Source organism: Centruroides vittatus, unplaced genomic scaffold (genome assembly GCF_030686945.1).
Source record: "Centruroides vittatus isolate TY-2023 unplaced genomic scaffold, ASM3068694v2 contig_1620, whole genome shotgun sequence".
NCBI lineage: Eukaryota > Metazoa > Arthropoda > Arachnida > Scorpiones > Buthidae > Centruroides > Centruroides vittatus.
The window spans coordinates 51,003-71,905 of record NW_027120986.1 but is presented as its reverse complement, the minus strand read 5'-3'; the positions used below and the strand labels follow the sequence as shown (position 1 = coordinate 71,905).

Here is a 20,903-nt window from a genome sequence, read left to right as displayed (position 1 = left end):
ATCTGTACTTATTCCATACACAAAAATTCCAATGATATAAAATATTAATTTACTACAAATTTATAATAATATTCTTTATTAAATCATTGTTAAAGTACATGTTTTAATAATAATTTAATGAAGAATGACAATACAAAAATTTATTGACAAAGCAAAATTCTGACCACTATATTTTTTTCTAAATTCAGTTAAAATTTATAATTAACTTTTCAAAAATAATACATTGCTAGCATGTTGACATCATCCTTATGTAATATATTTTGTAGAGAAATCCAAAAGCATTTGAGATCTCTCATTGCTCATTTATGCACTTTTTGATATAATTGATACACAAAAGTAATTTTTGTACATATATATTTAAATAAATTTTATTCTTATGATAAACTTATGTCAAAAATTATTTATATGTTTATAAATAACACTACAATTTTCTGTTATTAATAAATTAATTAAAAATACTCACAAAAGATATAATAGCTGCTAAAAGTAATATTTTCACTAATAAATCATCAAATTGTTCCAATATAAGTTGCCATAAAGGTTTTCCTGTATATATATAAAAAAAAATAATAATGCCATTAAATAACATAGTTAAAAAAAATTCTAAACAATATAATCTTATATATATTAAATAATACTTGGCTTAATTAACATGATAAACCATTTATCATACAATAATTTACATGTAATCAAAAAATATTCACTTTTGCTTAACATTATTAAAATGTAACCAAAATGGTTGTTAGGAGAAACATTAAACCAATCCATATGTAAAAAAGATATGTACTGTTCTAAATAAATTTGTCAGTGTTATAAAATTACTATAAGAACCATTAACTTTAGACCTTTTATTATTAAAATATAGCAAAAGACTAAGGAATTAGTTTTGTTTTTTTCTTCCTTCAAAATCTTATAAACAAATTTTTCTATATAGTTTTCTTTGTTAAAACAAATGTACTGTGCCCAAATGCAAAAGGCTCTATCTTCAAAACAACTGAATATCAAGTTGCACACTTATCATATCTAATTAGTATCCTTTATCAACAGTGCCCAATATCTAGTGTAAAAAAGTTCTATAATTATTACAGAACATTTTTCATACAGAATATTACATATTATCAATATAGGATACTGCAACTTTATTTTCAATTTTTACAGGGATAGAACCTTTTGCCTTAGGGCAAGGGTCGACAGTTTGTCAAGTGAGAAGAGCCAAATTGGTATGGAAACAGGATAACAAAAGTACCAGAAAGCCTCATCAAGGCTTAAATGCTTGACCGATCGCTGACCAACTGTGTTGAAAGACGCCCTCTAGTGAGCGTTACAGACATTCCTTGACAATAATAAATTCCTATTACAAATATACTGAATTATTTATATTGTTATTGGCTGTTGACCAAATGAATAATAATAATTTATACTGTTAATGTAAATAATAACTTATATTGTTAATTTAAATGTGCAAAATATGACACATTACAGGGGCACCTATAGTGGCCTTTTTGGCATACTGTTACATGGACAGACGTCGAACGGACAGACGCGTGTTCAATGGGTTATATATACATAGATATGCTTCAAATGCTACCACTCTGCACACACTGACGCCTATCTACTGGCCGCCGACCTCCATCACCCCTAGTCACCATGTGGCGGCGCTGGAGCGCTACATTAGCCTCACTGGTTGATTCATTTAGCAACTGGCAACGTTGGTCGGAGAAAGAGCCGCAAAGGCTATAATCTCCATATTAAATTGTGTGTGTGTGAGAGAGAGAGATGCTACCACTCACATGCGATTCATATTGATCAACGCAAGTGTCGTCATGTGCGGACAGGCTAAAGAGTAGTAGAGAGTATGCCGTACGAGTCGAAGTTTGTTCAGTGGCTCTATCTCATAAACTGGAGTTATAAGGCTGTTTGAGATGAGGGGAAATTGGAGTTTATGTCCGAAGAGCCATAAATGTCTATGCAAAGAGCCGCACTTTCTGACCCTTGCCTTAGGGTAGCACAAATACTCTAAAATATGAAAATACTCTACATGACAGAGATAAATGTCAGTATGAAGATTCTATCACAGAGCAACACAAATTGCAGGATGCATTTAGAAGTGGGTTATGCAAATTATTTCAGCTTTAAATCAATCACATGATAAGAAAACTGAGATAAAAAGAAGAAAATCATTCTGTTGAGCTAAGTTTTGTGACTTTCCTATGGCTGCAAAAAATTTTTAATACTGTTTTCTGTATCATAATAAAGTTTAGATGATGAAAATTGCTTTGAGACATCAATAAGAACCTTTTAATAAAACAGATATATTTACTAGTAGTTTTATTATAGGTCTACTTATAGTCATAATTTTTATTCACAGCAGAAATGCAATGATATGCAACAACTATGGGTCAAATTTAGAGACAAATTTGTTAGAAGGAAATGTGAATCATCAGAATACACACACAGATGTCAAAACATGCTGATCACTATATCTGACAACACACAGCAGTAGTTGGTAACATTCAATAGTCTACAGAGAGTTCTGATGTTCCAAAATAGATTGTAGCTAATTAGCTACAATCTGATTGGCTAAGGCAAATCTGCAGTCCTGCCATTCTTTCAAAGACTACTACTCACCCCAGTCCACCATCATAAAAAATTGGAGAGGTGTTTTACCAAAGCTGCTTGATGCAACAAATGAAAATATCACATTCAGTGATGAGTCTTGCTTGTCCAAGCACTGATAACTGCCATTTGAGAGTCTATAGACAATATGGACATGAGACTAACCCTGCTGTAATTCATGAGTGTAAGCTCATAGCTTTGGAGCCATTACTTGAGAATGCCATCACCACCACCTCTGATACACACAATGAATACTACAACAGCATAATACTATGCTGGTAAGGTCTACAATCCATCTTAATACTGTATCTTCAGGATATACCAAATATCATTTTTTTAACATTATAACAAACAGCCACACCTATCTAACATCAGCAGATGATCCCTGCAAGTTATCCAAGATGTTTCTTGGCCAGTACAATCTCCAGATCTGTCTCCTATCTGTCAGACATTATTGACTTTCAAGTAAATGCCTGTTTGATCCTCACAATGAAGATGAATTGTAGATCCTAATCAATACCACAAAATAAGCAATTTCTCAGGACTCAATGCCACACTGTTGCCAGACGTAACATCCAATATGGGATCATAAAACCCATTGAGTCAAACCAAGTTATCATTTATATCTGAGCACTAAACTGATATAAAACCTCAAACTGAAATCATTTATATCAAACTTGTAAACAAATGATTTTAGCTTTGCTAAGTTTCATCTTTTTTATTAGTTACTTACACTGTTATTGTTTTTATTTGTTGTAATATCTTAATTTGTGGGTTTTCTGTTATCTAGGAGTAGAAATCTTTTGTCAATAGTATTTCCGTGTATATGTAAAATAAATAAATCTCATTCCAAGCATTCCTTCAAGATGTAGCATTTTCTCTGTCAATTAGTGTATTATAAATGTATACATACACAGTATATAATTATAAATATTCAATATATAACAAACAAAATTCTATTTTAATTACGTATTTAATACAAATACTTTAGTGACAAAAAAAGTTTGTGTCAAGGACGATGTGGAATTGTCTTTTTCAGGTACCTTATAGAATATCTCAACTCCCTTTTCTCAGTCTATTAATGTAATTAGCCCTTAATTGTCTCATATGAATTCAAATATATTCCTATAATGCTTCACTTTTACAATATGAAAATGATGCTATAAAAAAACTGGAGCTTGGTTTTAAAAATATAATAAATGAAATCTGATATTATTTAAATGTTTTTGAAAGGTAATGCAAATACATTTTATTAATACTCTGAAAACTTTTACATAATACATACATATTCATGTAAATATTTTTCTACAGTTGATATAGCAACTAGAATTTTTTGAATTCAAACAATTTTTACAATTGTTTTCATTAATGAAAAACACAATTATATTGTCAATCAGTTGTCATCACTGTCATAAATAATGACGACAACAATTACAAGTGCATTCTGAATTCAAAAACTTCTAGTTTATATCTTTACAGATACTGTCTTATAATTCACTAACAGTACATCCAAAATTCATATTCATTTTTAACCAATTTTACTTAACACCACAGCTGCATCAATATTAAATATATTTTATTTCTATGAAATAAATTAGATTTTTGTTCCATTACTGGAAAGTATCATTTTATACAGAAAATTTTATACATCATCAAATTCTATTTACAGGTATATAATGTATCAATTTTGATAATTTCAGAATGTGGTAGTCTATTAAAAATAAATAAAATTACAAATTTTAAGTTAATGAATGGTATGGTATCTGAAACACTACGAAATAAAATGTATTTGCTTAGTATTAAAGCTAATATAGGCAAGTTAAAGGTTTGTAAAACAGAATTAATAACTATAAACCAAGTAAAAAAATCATTTGTAACTGTAGTATCTTATTATTGCTTGTCATGATATTATACTAGTTCCTACAATTCTGTATTTTTATTGAGGAATTATGTTTTAAATCAAGAAAAAATAAAATTTCTTTTATAATCCTTTACATTATCAGTGTGTATATTTAAAAACAAAGAAAATAAACTATTACTTTCTAGTTTAAATATATTCACTAATGTAATTAATTAATGTTTATTAATTAAATTAGCTACTTTTTTCTTGACAATATATTGTGGATACCATTTTTATTCAGTTGTTCATAATACTTTACAGTCAATATTTTAAAAAACTAAAAGATAGAATCCCTTTTTAGGAAAAATAAATTTGATAGAAATAATCAATTAGATAATGTTTTATGTAAACAAGTTCAATTTTGAGACATTTTAACATACAAAACTGAGTAAATAATAAAAGAACTGTAGAAAAAATTAAGTATTTGCTGAACGACTCCTTAAAACAAACTATTTAAATAATTTAATACTTTAAAGTATTTTGATAAAATGAATAAAAAAGAAACATTGTATTCAAATAATTTTTTTATGTTACAATCACTGGATAGTAAAGCAAAGCAACACAGCTATATGGGAAAGTTTTAACTAAATGTTTAATTTGTTATCAGAGTAATATTATAGTTCATAGATTTAATGATCCTTACTGATCTCTCAAATATTAATCTTTAAAATCTAAACTATTTCATAACTTAAAAAATACATTATATTGTACTTTATACATTATCAGTCAATATTGATAAATATCAGAAAATTTCAGATATTAGCAAAAACAAGATAGCAACCAAATTTGTGCCATTTTAGTAAATGTTTAATATTAACATAAATTTTTTAGTTTAATTATATGATTCATTACAATTTCTATGACCATTAAATACATCTTTACACCATTGTTAACAATTTCAAGAAAATGCTTTATAAAAACAATCAATATATACATATGACTGTTTATATAAAGTATATTATATAACAATAATATGCTGTCACTTATGATACAATTGAACTTATCACCATATATATATCTTTTCAAATCTATTACAGATTAACTGTCCCACTTCACTTATCAGCAATCTATTATGCAAGTATTATGAAATTATTTATTATCTTTTACTAAAAATTGCAAAATTGAAGATATTAAAATAAAAATTTATTTATTATAAGAAATATCTCTTATAAAACTTTCCATATTTTAAATTAATTTTAATTTGAAAAGTACAACAAATTTTTGATTTCTTACAACAACTTCATTTTAATAATTCTTAGTAAGAGTTCAAAACACTGTAAAATTTCATAAATTTCCATTTTGAATTATTTCAAGATAGTTTTATTCTATTGAATGAACTGTTATAATACATTTAATTCAAAAATTACTCTATTTTTCCTATTTTTTAGATCTTACTATGTATTTTACTATCTACTTTCTCTGAAGCCACTAAACATTTTTGTTAGTTTGCATAACAAAAATAATATTTGCTACATACAATATTTTTAATAAAACTGAATGAAGTGATTATACTGAAACAAAAAGACTAAAAAATTTATTAAATCTAACATGTAATTTGTAATTTATGATATCCTGTAATAGGCATTATTTAATAAAAATATAATTTTAAAAAATCTCTAACATTAAAATTTAAATAAACATGACTTTAAATATATCTGTTGTTGCTCTAAGACTTCATAACTGATATCCATTATCTATCAATGAAAATTTATTTAGTGACCCCCAAAAAATTCATCAAGATTTAAGATAGGAATTGATAATCTCAATTTTATACTATAAATAGTAAAAATAATCACTTAATTTAATTTAAACTATCATAATATTTTTATTTGAGAAACTTTATCCCAAATAATAATAATATTATTAAAATACATATTTAAACATTTAAATTGATGATAATAGTAAAATAGAATTATTACAGAGAAAGCAAAAGTTAAAAGTAACTAACAATAAAATTTAAAAATGGTTCTTATAGTTATTAACATTTTTAATATATGATATTTTATAGTTAGAAAAATTTTTGTTAGAATATTCTTTACTAATACTTTTATGAATAAAATTATTATATACTGTACAAGAAATTAACTTACCCTCTTCGGCTGGTAATTCTGAAATAATAATAAAAAATATACACATTAATTTTTAAACCAATGAAGTATTTTCTTTATATATTTTGTTAAAAATTAAGTTATTTATGTTCTACTAATTATGAATTATCCAATTAAAATACTATAAAACTAAATTGAACATTTAAATATTTCATTAATAAAATATCACACAAAACACTAACTGATGATGATATCTAACTGGCTTTCTTTAGTTTTAAATTTTACAGATAGGAGAACAACTTGAAATAAAATTATTTGCTTGTAATGACTGATATAATGTATGCAAGAATAAAACTTTTAAATGAATGTAGCTGCACTATGAAATTCATGTATGTCTGCAATATAAACATGCATGTAAATATGTACTTGTATATAATGCATTTAAGCACTGATATATATAATGTATATATAAATATTTTTAATATGTATATAATGTTAAACCCATAGAACAAACATGAAATTTTATAGATTCGGATAAGGGTTTCCTCTAAACAGTAATCCTGAACAACTATAATGTTGTAACTTTTTGTCTTTACAATAGCTAAAATCAACAGGAAGTTACTCTATGTAAATATTATGTTCCTATTTAAGAAAAAAAGAAAATTTTATAAATATGAACCGAAACTCATACAATGGCTATTTAATTTCCAACATTCTCATTGTAATTTTTCAAAGCTGTATATTTCCAATTTTAAATTATAAGAATCAGTAAAATCACTTTATTTATGAAATCTGATCAGTTACAATAGTATACTATATTAATTATTATTAAATTATGAGTGGCAACAGGTTAAATTAATTTACAGTTGTGTGTATATGTTACCATTCAACTTTATGCTTTCAAGTAGATTGATATATAATTTTAAAATCGTATTTGACCAACTAATTTAATTATAATTAACAAATTATTCAATGTAACTTTAAATAGTTAAGTTATTCATTATCAAACTGTTACATATCATATTAAATCTTCCACAACTGAATTCTATTCAATAACAGAAAAAAAAAACTTTTTTTTATAATAATTATATTTATTGCAGAAATAAAATACTTCAAAATTTATTATATATTTTTAATGAAAATAATTTGAAATGCAGACAAATGATGAATACAAATCTTCTAACAGAACAAATAATTCTTCATGTAAGGTTTCATTTATAAATCTTCTTACTTGAAACCAATTACTTACTTGAAACTGGAGCAAAATTTCCAAAGTGCAAACGTTTTCGACGCCTCCTCCTGGACTCTTCTTCAAGCATTCACTCAAAAAAACAGTTGCAAGCTAGTTCTTAAACTTTTGATGTTCTTTAGATAGTGTTCAATTTCGTATTCCTAATGCGCAAGCACTCCAAAACTTAATCAAACATCGTGAACCATTATAAGATTTGAAATGCAAGCCATTTATAATTCAAGAGCATGCGCATTAGGAATACGAAATTGAACAACTTCTAAAGAACGTTTAAAAACTAGCTTGCGACGGTTTTTTTAAGTGAATGCCTGAAGAAGAGCCCAGGAGGGGCGTCAAAAACGTTTGCACTTTAGAAATTTTGCTCCAGTTAATTGGTTTCAAGTAAGAAGATTTATATTTCAACCCAGTGTATTAGGAAGTTTAATAAGGTTTCATTTAATTTGATCTTTTCATCATGTACGATTGTCTTTTAAATTTTGCATAAATAGAATCAGTTGATAAAGATAAAAAGTAAAACAGAATATTAAGTAATGAAAAGACTTTCTTGAAATAAATAACACATCAAAATATAAAATTACAAATCAGAAAAGAGAAATTATATTATTAATTTCATTCCTGATGATATTACTTTAATAAAAACATCAGAAATTTTATGATAATTTATAGTGTATTATCATTTAAAATCAGTCAATTATTATTTATTTAACTGATCTTAAATAATGGAGCATTTAAATTGTAGCTATAGATAAACATTATAAATTAGAAAAATTATATCTTTATATACATATACTGTAATTTAAATTATTTTGACATATATTATTGAAATGCTTTCATGTATTTATTTTCATTGTATTCAACATATTTCAATTTTTATTATTAATTGCTAAAATATATGTTTGCATATTAGAAAATTATGATTTAAGCAACTATGTTACATGTTATATAAAGGCTACTATAAATCTAAACTGCCAGTTAGTATTACGTGTAATTACTTCTCCCATTATAAGCACTTAATCAAAAAATATAACTATTTTATATCTTACACATTACAGCTTTTAGTAATTTTTATTGAAATTTTTTATTTTTAAAATATAACAAAAAAATTCAAAATTGTTTTTATAATAACATCTATGTTTTTTACATACTGTATTTTCTTATCTGTGAAGATATACCCAAGCCATTGTATCCATGATATACTTTATATATTCATATTATTATGGTAAATTTAGCTATTACATTGATCTGTAACTAATAAATATACAATGATATATGAATTTTACACACCATTTGGACCATATTTCTCTTGATATTTCCGAACTTGTTCTTCTGATAATCCTCTTTCTAAGTCTGTTCCGTAATACTCAGTAATTTCTTTCCAACTTTTCGTGTGAGCCAATTCCATACTTTTATTCTTATTTACACAATATATTAAGTTTTAGTAAAAATATAAACTTTACTATAAATAACTCAACAGAGTGCAATCTGAAATTAAGAAAAAAAAATCAATTAATGAATAAATATAACTTAAGTAAAAACTTAACATTTATTTAAAAATTTAAATTAAGAATCATTTATTAAATTTGAATTATCGTCTAATTTCTTCTTAAAACTTTCTTTTTAAAAGCCAGCGTGTATGTTAATTTGAAGTGACATTTCAATATTTTTATTTGCAATATCAAAAAATGCAGTAAGTTTAAAACAAAAAAGTTTTAAAGTAATAATTAAATTTAATCAATCAACCAATATCATTTCAATTTAAAAAATTATTTACCACAAAATTTATGTTAATGTAATAATAAGATAAATTTATATTAAGTATATGTTGTTTTATGTTATGAAACACAAACATATCCAGCAATTGTAAAAGAATTTTGAAAAGTTTCAAGGAGAATTTCATATAACATAAAAGCATTGATCTGAAAGTTTGAAGTCAGATATAAAGTTTTTGAAAATATTTAGTAATATTTCTTTTATATCAGAAATTCTAAAATTAAATTATTATAAAATTAGTAAAGTACTTCAGTTTACTGTTTTATTAATTTTAATTTTCTAAAATATTTTTCTTAGAAAATATGTGAAATATTTGTATACCTGCTTCTGATTATAACATGAATTTTATGACCGACATCATTACACAAACTGCTGATGATTAATTAAAAGAATTCATTAATTATTCTTAAATTCATTAATTTGCTAATTAATCATTTCGTCTAATTTTGCCATTAAGATTTGAAATATTTTGGAAAAAACCAACATTACATAACCTGTTAAAATGCCAGGGATTGAGAGCCACTATCATAATCATAGAAGTTAGTCATAAGGGAGTTATCACAAAACATGTGCTTAGTTATTACTCCTTGTTTTACTGCTATATTTGTATTGTTTTCATAAATTCATATTTTAAAATTGTTTGGAAATACTATGGTTTAAATGTTTTATTTGAATTTTTATAATACATTTAAAATCCAGTTTAGAATTATAAACTAAGGATGATCTGTTAAACAGATGGAAAACATTTGTTTTAAATACAGGATACAGGTTTGCTTTACTGCTACCAGCAAAGTGTACTCTTTTTCTAATTATTTTCTAAAATTTATTTATTTCTGAAAATATAAGTTATAATAAATCCCACGTGTGACATACTGCACTAGTTAAATGAGAGAGGGGAAAAGAAAAATATATCAACAAGTTATAACTAAAAAGCAACATATAAAATAAGTATAGGCCTAATGGTAATTCATTCATAACTCCATTACTACTGTAAAATATTTTACATATGATCTATAATTAATTAATCATAAAATAATTTGAATGAAAAAAATTTATATATCAATCTCTCTTTTATATTACATACTAAATACTATACATTAAGCAGAATACAGAATTTTATCATATATATCATTAGACAATTAATAAAAAAAACTATTAGAGATTAAACTATTAAAATATATATATATAGATAATAGTTTCAAATAATAATATGCAACTGTTCAAGATATATGTAAATATGTTGGTTAACTGACTTTGGTTAGTTACAAGATGGCCCATGATATTCTGATAATTGAAAAAAAAAATATATATATATATATATATTTTTTTTTCATTGATATAAATCAGAAAATTTGAGATGCATGAAATAAATTCTGAGCTGTAGTACAATGATGTATAGCTCTTTTCTAGCTGTAGTGCAGTACATCATTGCAGTACATTTCAAAATGATATAAATATCAGCAATATAAAATGGAAGTGATGAAATGCTAATGTATGTAATTTTTCCTTCTCCATAATTTCAATTGTGTTCAGCCTTCATTTTACAATTTCCTTATTCTAAATAAAGTATGAAAACATAATAAAGTAATTATAAGTAGAGTTAACTACAGAGAATAAAATAAAGCTATATATAAGTTAATTATTATTATATTAAATTAGCCTTTTATTTCCTTTTTTTAATTAGGTCCATCTAAAATCATAAAAAATGGTAGTAACTTATCAACTAGACTTATATAATATCAGGCATTTTGTTTGGTATTTTATGTTAAAAAAAATTAAATTTAGCTTAGTTTTTCTTAATTATAAATATTTGATTTTTATTGAAGAAATCAATTTAAAAAGCTATTTTTCTGTGTGGTTATATTTTTCGTATCAGATGTTACATTATTATATTTAAAAGTAAAGCTGTGTGTCTTTCATCCAATTCCAATTCACAACACAAAAATCAACTCAAAAGGAGATCTCTCTCAAGAAATAGAATCAACATTTCAAGCATAAGACTTATATATATATATATATATATATATATTTAAATTAAATGCCAACTAATAACTTTTCTAAGACAAAAACAAAAACATTTACTTAAACAATAATCAAATGCAGATATTGTAAAAGAATATTATTATATAGTTTTATTTCATGGACAGAAGAAATAAAATTTGCAATATCAGATTCTAGATTAATTGATACATTTTACATGTTTGCTGGAAGCTAAAGAGATTCAGTGGTCTCAGGATATTACACTTCCAGTGATAGAGAAGTGTATTTTGTTAAGGAGACAAACCTGAGATTTGCAGGTTAAACATATACGGAACATAAAAATGTGATACATATATTTTAAATATAATATTTATAAAAACAAAAACTATGGAATTCCTTTGGTCGTATCATGTTTTATAATATCTCATAATACTGATGAAATTCTGAATCTAGTAATAAGAAACTGACAAGAGCAGTTAAGTCACAAGAGAAGAATATGTTTATGATGACTTGATCGTGCAAATTTTGATATTTTTACAGAATATTTTTCTTGTTATTGCTTTTTTAAATTCTTACCATTTAATATTAATTTATTTTATTTATTTTTTATTAAATACTACATAGTATGTTTGGATCCTAAAACCAAGCAATCATTTCTTTTTTTAATTAAACACACAAATTTTGGTTATAGTTACAAAAAAGTTTATTATCCATTCCAGATATTTTTTATTTACTCAAGAAAATGCACTATTCGTAAATAACAAAAGAATAAAATGTGATAAGATATTAAGCATTACTTCTCTAATATCTTATCTTATAAGTATCTATTGAACTTTAATTATACTGTATGTTATTAACTTCTATTTATGGAACTTAAAAACATTAAAAGATAATAAATATCAATGATCACTTTTTTGTTACAATTACAAATACAGAATTCATTATTGTTAAGTAAATATCCTATAAAAATTCTAAACTTTATACTAATTCTAATCTTTAAAATGCAAATAATTTATGATATTTTTGTGATAATAGAATAATATACAAAATTTTCTGCAGATAGAATAAAAGAAAAATTAAAAAAGCTATGAAAATTATTACTCTTGAATTAAATTTTTGTGTGTTATTTAAACAAATATGTCAGTGTAAAATATTATACACAGATTAAATTTAAATTTTGAAGAGAGGTTTAAGAAAATCTCTTTTTGTTATATTAATTTATATTGAGTAAAATCAAATATGGAGAAAGTAAAAATCAATGTTTGATAACAAACTTTCTAAGGAAGTTCCTGAAAAAGTAAATCCAATTCAAATTGTTTTTCTTGGAGTAAAAATCTTTTTAGAAGTGTCAAGTACTTTCAGGCTATACATCTATCATCATATTTCTTATAGTGTCAACTTCTGATGACAGATACATAGCCTGAAAGTGCTTCTCTAAACAATTTTCCACTTAAAAAAAAAAAAGCAGTTTAAATATTGAAATATGATTTTATTCAATCATATAATTTAATTCAAAAATGATTTACATATTTATATAATAAATATACTTTTATTAACTTTTTCCAGATTTTTAAAATTACTAATTATTATTTTTTATATCGTTATTTCTTTTCTTATTATAGTTTGACTTTAGTTTCGATTTTTTTTTTTAGATCTATCAAATTTCAAAATTTCAAATTTCAATATACATACCTGTTTCTATATATGTAATGTTTGTTTTCCTGCTGTTTTATAAATAAGCATGCTTTCAAAAACAAAAATAAATACTTTTAAATACTTTAAGAATTTTAAATCCAAATAAATTAAATAAGATTTCTCAATGTAAAATTACTTTTGCAACAATATTAATTTTCAAATTTTCTTATTGAATACAGAGAAATTTTTATGTGAAAATACAAACATGATTTTTACTTTTCTAGCTGTTGTATGTAACAAAAGGAAAGTATGGAAATCGGTCAAAAAATGACTCCCCAAGATTTTTAAGTTTTCAAAACATTTTTTTAAATTTTGAAAAATTATTTCTTAATTACAACATTTGGTGCAATGAACAGTGGTGCTTGCAGACTATAAAAAAGGAGTATGCATGCATGCATGCATGCATGTATGTAGGGAAAGTTTAAAAAAAAACTAAACTAAAATGCTGAAGGTTTGAACCTCAATCATCAGGCCTTAGTGCTCTCAGAGTGGACAGAACTGAAATCATCTGATAAAAAAAAGAATCTATATCATCTAGCTACAGTGCCTAGCATCTTATTCACTCAGCTAGCACTTGAAACTTCCAAAGACACAAGCTAAACACTAAATTTTCAGAGACCCATTTTTTGGAAACAGTTGAAAAATGGGTCCTATTATTTAGATGAGGAGCTGTTTGTGTTTAAGGCTAAGTGCTTACCAAATTTCATTTGAATTGGAGACCTGAACATCTGGTCCTCTCCTTGCAAGTGACAGTTTAACATATTACTTTTGATTTCCAGATGCCAAACTGATGAGGCTATCATGATAAGATTGCAGATGTGAATGACACTGCCGGAACCTTAAGAGAGCTGTAAAGCATGCCCATAAGAGAAAAAAAGTCAAAGGAACCATACCTCTAAATGTAACCCTTCGTGAGATATAGTCCCCAAAATCAGCCAAAATCCTATTTCAAGCACTATAGGGAGTTACACTGCATGATCTGCTAAGCTTATTGCATGTTTAACAGTCAGTACAGCACAATGATCAGACATAATAATGATATTTATGAGCAAAAAATAAAGTCTTACACTCGACCCTTTGCGAGATATTTGCCTCCAAATGTGGAACCCAATGGCAGCACTTCCCATTGCCATCTTGCTTGCAGGCATCATGCTTGCAAGCAAATTATGTTATAGGCACAGTGATCAGTGCCTATAACAAATGATAAATGTAGTAACTTCTATTCACTGAAAACAGTTTTTCTTGTGTACCAGTACTACTGTCTATTCTCCACGCTCCATGTTGTCAAGGCTCACTATTGTTCGCCTTGACTAACGTTCTGCATGTAGTCGCACGCTTCGATGCTCACTATCACTTGCTCCTCAGCACCCAGCAAGTCTCCCCATACTCCTCTAAAACTTTATAACATCAAGTACTCCATAAACAGTTAAGTGGGCTACTGAAAGCTGGCAGTCAGGTGGCTAGTAAATCAAGGGAGCAAAATGAAGCACTTGGGCTGCAGGGGGTGCAGGAGACAGGGAACTAAATGGTGACTATAGACATGGGTTAAAGTTAAGAAAATGGATTAGAGGCATTGGGTATAAGTTTAATTAAAGGAACCAAGGGGGCGATGGCTTGAAAAGTTCAGGAATCCCTGATCTAATGTTATCTGGTTGCTACTACAAATTTGTTTACAAATCTTAATGACAACAAAATGCTTATACTATAACATTCAAAAGCATACTAATTCATTCTGATTAATAATAATAAAATAAAAAGTATTTTTATTATTTTATTTAACTGATTGGTATATTTAGTTCCAAATGTATATTTACAAAAAGAATATGCATTTGGAACTTGTGAATACATTTGTTTTGAATTCGTAATTTCCAAGAAAAACTGGACTTGAGGAAGATCCAAAAAAAAAAAAAAAAAAAAGGATCGAAAACATTAGTCTGTTTCTACATACATGATATATTGGATACACAAGGGTTCTCAGGTGTGTAATATAAGGTATGTCAGTTTAGATTCCTACTGACTTGTATGATTTGAAAAAAATGTTTATTGAGTATTTAGGATAAATATTCAAGATTAGTAGTTGAATACCATTAAACATTTATAAAGAATTAAATGTGTCCACACTGTTTATCAAGTTAATTTTGATAATATTTGTAAATAATAATACTAATAAACAAATTTTATCTACTTTTATATTTAACCTATTTTACATACAATATTTTTGAAGATTCTGACTGCAAAAAAGTTTTAAAAATTAATCATCATTTTTAATTTATTAAGTTTTCTAGAACAAAAATTTTCCATAATTTCACTGGAATTTTAAAATTACTTTCTGAATCACAAAACTTGCCACCGTAGTTGAACAAATATCAACCATACTGGTTTATAAGGTCACCAAACAGTCTATGTTTTAAATGTTTTCAGCTCATTTTGAGCCATCTTCAGTTAAGAACAGCTTATTTAAAATAAAACAGCAGCTTTTGAATTAAAAGGAAAACTATTCTGAAGATGAGTCAAAATGAGCTGGAAATTTTTTTAAAATAAAGATTAAGTTTAGTAACTTTAAAAAGCAGTATGGTTGACATTCTAAAGCAGAGCTTTCTTTCTACTGTGACTTGCATTAAGAATAAATCAATAAATATGTACTGTACAAGACATTAAAAATATTTAAAAGCTGTTTCTATATTCCTTAAGAAAAGAAATATCTTATTTAAAGACAAAAATATCCAGAATAAAATGCATTTTTAACTAGTTTCAATCATTTCAATAGAAGTTAAATATAAGCTTGTTCTCAACAAAATCAAGTGCAAAAAACTTGTATTACTGTAGATTGTAATATTTTCAAAAATTCTGTCAGTTTTATAGGATAAATTTTAAAAACTATGAACAGTATAACTAACTTTGAAATTATCAAAACCAAATCAAAAATCAATAGTTATTGTTATGTAATTATAAATCATACTATAAACCTATTGATTGGTGTCAGTAATACTTATACATTGCACGAACATTTTTGAGCTGCTCTGGAGTCCTACTTCAGATGAATCTCACTGAAAAATTTTGTTCCATTAATGAAATAGCAAGATTCATCTGAAGCAGTACTCTGGAGGAGCCTGAAAACATTCGCGCAATGTCTAAGTGTTACTGACACTGGTTAATAGGTTTATAGAGCAATTTATATGTCATCTGGTATAATACATTCTTTTTCATATTACGTATTTATTGGTTATTTTGAAAAACAGGTTAAGATATTTCAAAAGCAATAATTACAGTATTAAAACAATAAAATTTTAGAAAATTAAACAAGATTCTTAGTATTAACAGTTTTATCAATTATAAAATATATATAAAAAGAACAAATATACCGATAAAAGCATAATAAAAGTGTGATGGACAAGTATACATTTTATGGCAAACAAATCAATAGATACTTTGTTCCATTTATAGTAACTGTGTGACATATTTACTTTCTACCTAATTTTACAACAAATTTATAATAGAAGTATCAATTTATGTATATTAATATAACATACTGAATAAAATCATTACTACAAATTTAACAAACCAATAAAAATTTCAAATAGCTATTCTAATTAACTTCAAGTATGACTCATAAATTGTATATTTTAAATGATTTCTGGTATAAATTTTTATTACTTATATATTATATTGTATATATATAAGTCAGAAAAATACAAAACATAATATTCAGATTATATAAACAAAATAAAAATCATTGTAACTTAATATAGTATTTGTTTACAAATTATCAATATCAGATAAATAATTAGTAAACCTAATTTAATTATATTAAATTATAGTTACTACTTTTGATAAGAGATGGCACTTAACGTCTACCTCTAATTTCTAATTATTAATTGTAACGTACTATTGCCCGATTAACTTGGCTGATGGTTGGATAATTAATAATACGTTGAATTCTTGAGATGTTTATATATAGGTAATACCATCAAATGATAAAAGCCAGATAATCATCTAGTTATTTCACTGTTTTATTTTGTTTGAGTATGTTTAAAATAAATATTAATTCTTTTGCCTCTATGTCCTTATTAAATTCTTTATTATATCATTGTCTATGTTGGACTCTGTATACTAAGTAGACTTATTATACTGTTGTTGCTTCCGTTCTAGCAAATAGAGGTGATCTTATTCAGAAAAACAAAATTTCTTTATTTTATTTACAGGTGAAAAAAATAAGATGATCTCTATTTGCTAGAATAGAAACAACACTAGTATAATAAGTTCTATTAATATGCAGAGTCCAATGTAGACAATGATATAATAAAGAATGTTTAAAATAAATAAATAAATAAAATTGTCTGTTGCTCCAAACATAGTTTGAGATACAATAGCTTGAAGAAAATCAATGTGTTTTCAATATTGATTACAGTTGGTAATGATTAAAGCAACTGGATAAAGGATGACCTAAATAACAAACTGAATCCAGGAGTAGAATAGTAGAATATGCATAAAATTTCACAAATTCAAAAACTTATGGCTTGGATTGAAATTGAAAGTGTTTTTAATTTTAAAATTACAAATTAATTACAGTATTTAATATTGTAATCCAGTTGTTCCATTATTTTTGCTATTGAAGCAATTAAAAATAAGAATTATTTCATGAAACTTCAGATTTTTAATAAAAAATTTTACAATCCTATTAACTTCCAGTTTACAATGCACATATTAACTGTCTTAATTAGTATTGTTACAGAGTATCAAGTGCTGACTATACGAGAAAGTATTTTTCAAGTTGGAATGAATAGCATTAGGGTCGATTTACACACAACAGTGACATGCCAGCACAGTGCAGTAAGCATCGATAAATATAACACAGAGCCAATCAGAGTTTTATGTACTACACTTGTATGATTGACAGAATACAGATCATGTGTCATAGATGAAACTCTGATTAGCTATGTATGATATTTATGTTTATGCACCAAACAGTCACTGTGCCGGCACGTCACTGTTGTGTGTAAATCGACCCTTAGTGAGGTGTATACTGAAATGCAACAATATGATTATAACACTGATGTCATAAGTGTTAAGGCTAACATTAAAGTGAAAAAATGATCTCTACTTTTAGCTTTGGGAAAGTTAAAAGCAAGGTGCTTTGTATTAAACAATGTAATATAATTATATAATTATTATCGAATTCATAGGACTATGAATATTAATATGTAATACTGTACGTGCTTCGTACAGTACTACATATTAATACTGTATGTGCTTCGTACAGTATTACATATTAATATTTTAGATTAACTAAGCTTGTTAACATTGATTTAACTGCATAGCCTTGTCCACAGGAGTGCAAATATATTTCACATAACCAATGATGTAATAATGGAGTCTGACTGTGTCTGTATATATATATATATATATATATATATATATATATACTATCATAATCATAGTATATTCTTCATAGAACTATACTGAGTATTAAGTCCCACAGTATTTACAAGTGCTCCTCCTCTTTTGGCCTTAGTCCTGCTTAACAGTGGGGTCGGCATATCTCAATTTTATTTTGAATCTCCATTTGGCCCGATCATGGGCCTGGTCTGGGTGTAGGCCCACGGCCCGCAGGTCATAGTGTAGTGTGTCCAGCCAATGCTGCCTTGGGCAGGACCCAGGTACCTCCAAATGTAGGCCCATGTGGATGATGGAATCGGCATCAGCACGAAGCACATGGCCATAGAGGCACAAGCAACACTCGCATGCTTTCTCGCTGATCTCAGCAATGCCATACCGGGCTCTGATGTCAACATTGGGTACTCGATTGAGTCTGGTAAGGCCACTCATCCAAAGCAAGTATATAAATATCAATTTTACAAATAGTATAATTATTATAGAAAAAGATTTTCTTCCAAAAAAATGATCTTACATAAAAACATACATATGACCAGTGCTATAACTAGCTTTTCATGTGCCCTGTGCAATATTTTATTTTTTTGCTTTTTTTGGAAAAAATATTAAAAAAACAAATACAATAAAAATACAGTAGAGCATCGATTATCCGACCCCCGATTAACCGACCGCATTCTAGTTGGCAAATTCAAATGTCCGCTAGTGATGTGGTGCTACAATATTTGGTTATGTCTTGCTACTTTAATATTATTTTTGTTAAATTTTTGCATGCTTTAGCTAGCAGCACTGGCTCGACCATGAAAGGGAGGCTAGTATTTAAACCAGGCCTAATACACTATACTAATAATGTATTTTTTCACACTTTTCAGTTATCCAACCAACCCCAGTCCCCAATTAAGTCGGATAATCGATGCTCTACTGTAATAGGTTATTTTTTTTAACTTTAACTAAAAACATTACAGAATCAACCGCCATCATGACAAAATTTAAAATTTGAATAAAAATATAATACTAATCATTTTTGATACCCTATTTTAAGTCCACCTTTGTCTTGGATATTGTGCACCCACTGCACCTGCCTAGTTTTTGGTACTGCATAAGATATAGAAACGTTGGTTTTCCCATAAAGAATGAAATCAAATTCTACTGCAGAGTCCATGAGAAGGGCAGATCTGACCTATTAATGTTAATGACTAACATATATATATATATAAGCTGCATGTGATCACAGGTCAAAGAAATTTATAGTTATTGTTGAAGTGAAATCTTATAATTTAAAATTTGATATATTTGACAAAATACAGGTTCATAATATTTAATAATTTAAATAAACTTTTTCTTAGGCAAGGTCTAATTGATCTAATAGTTTGTTACAAAATATAGTAAAGTTCTTTCTATCTTTCTTATCTAAATGTTAAAACCATATTTTTATATTTTAAAATCTTTTCTTCTCTCCAAAATTTCTTTCTTTGCTTAATTTTTCATTATAAATAAAAATACCATATTTATTTCATAATCAACTATAATTATACATAAACTGTCATTTTTAATGAAAACTGTTCCTATGTTTTTGTTAGAACAAGGTTGGATGGTGATACCTCAGATTAGAACATAACCTAATCTCAAATTATCCAATTTGATTTGATGTGAATATACATATAATGTATCCTTTATAATTAATAAAGAATGATTAAATTATTTGAAATTATACACTTTATACTGAATGATTCATTCAATGCTTCTGTGAAGTTAATAATCTAAATAATTTCTTTTAATAAATATTTAAGTGAAATATTCATTTACAAATTGCAACAGATAAATGAAATACACATTAAATCAAATTTTTCCAAACAGCACCTTACAACAACTTAGTTCCACATTACATATAGCAGTAGCCATGGTCACTCAAAAAAAAAAAAAAAAAAAAAAAAAAAAAAAAAAAAAAAAAAAAAAAAAAAAACCTATAAAAATGGGTTTATTTTTTTAAATTAATGTATCATTTTGAGAAATATCTGCAAGAAACCATAAATATTGCATCATCCATAACATCATGAACATGAAATGCCTTTCACCAGCTGACAGTGTCTAATGCAGCAAATGTTTCCAATGATTACATCATTCATTGAAAAAACCTTTGTACTTTCAGTACAAATGTATTTTCAATGCAAAAGTGCAGTACTTTCATACAAAAAATCCTCTGTATGAAAGTACTGTACTTATATAAACAAAATGAAAATTTTTTATAGTTAACAGT

At 26.2% G+C, this 20,903-nt stretch overlaps 1 protein-coding gene across 7 annotated transcripts in view; it reads right to left on the bottom strand.

Annotated features, from left to right (window-relative positions):
- The window catches only part of LOC136968813 (calcium-transporting ATPase sarcoplasmic/endoplasmic reticulum type-like), a 67,663-nt gene that overhangs the window by 31,353 nt on the left and 15,407 nt on the right, over positions 1–20,903 (bottom strand). For all 7 annotated transcript variants that reach the window (XR_010879703.1, XM_067262850.1, XM_067262849.1 and 4 more), the window contains exons 2-4: positions 9,098–9,295; positions 6,607–6,624; positions 464–546 (exon numbers count right to left, since the gene is read on the bottom strand). Coding sequence is in view for 6 of the 7 variants with exons in the window: in XM_067262850.1 (XP_067118951.1) it covers positions 464–546; positions 6,607–6,624; positions 9,098–9,215 (219 nt within the window). In the remaining variant the exon portion in view is untranslated. The remainder of the gene's footprint in view (positions 1–463; positions 547–6,606; positions 6,625–9,097; positions 9,296–20,903) is intronic.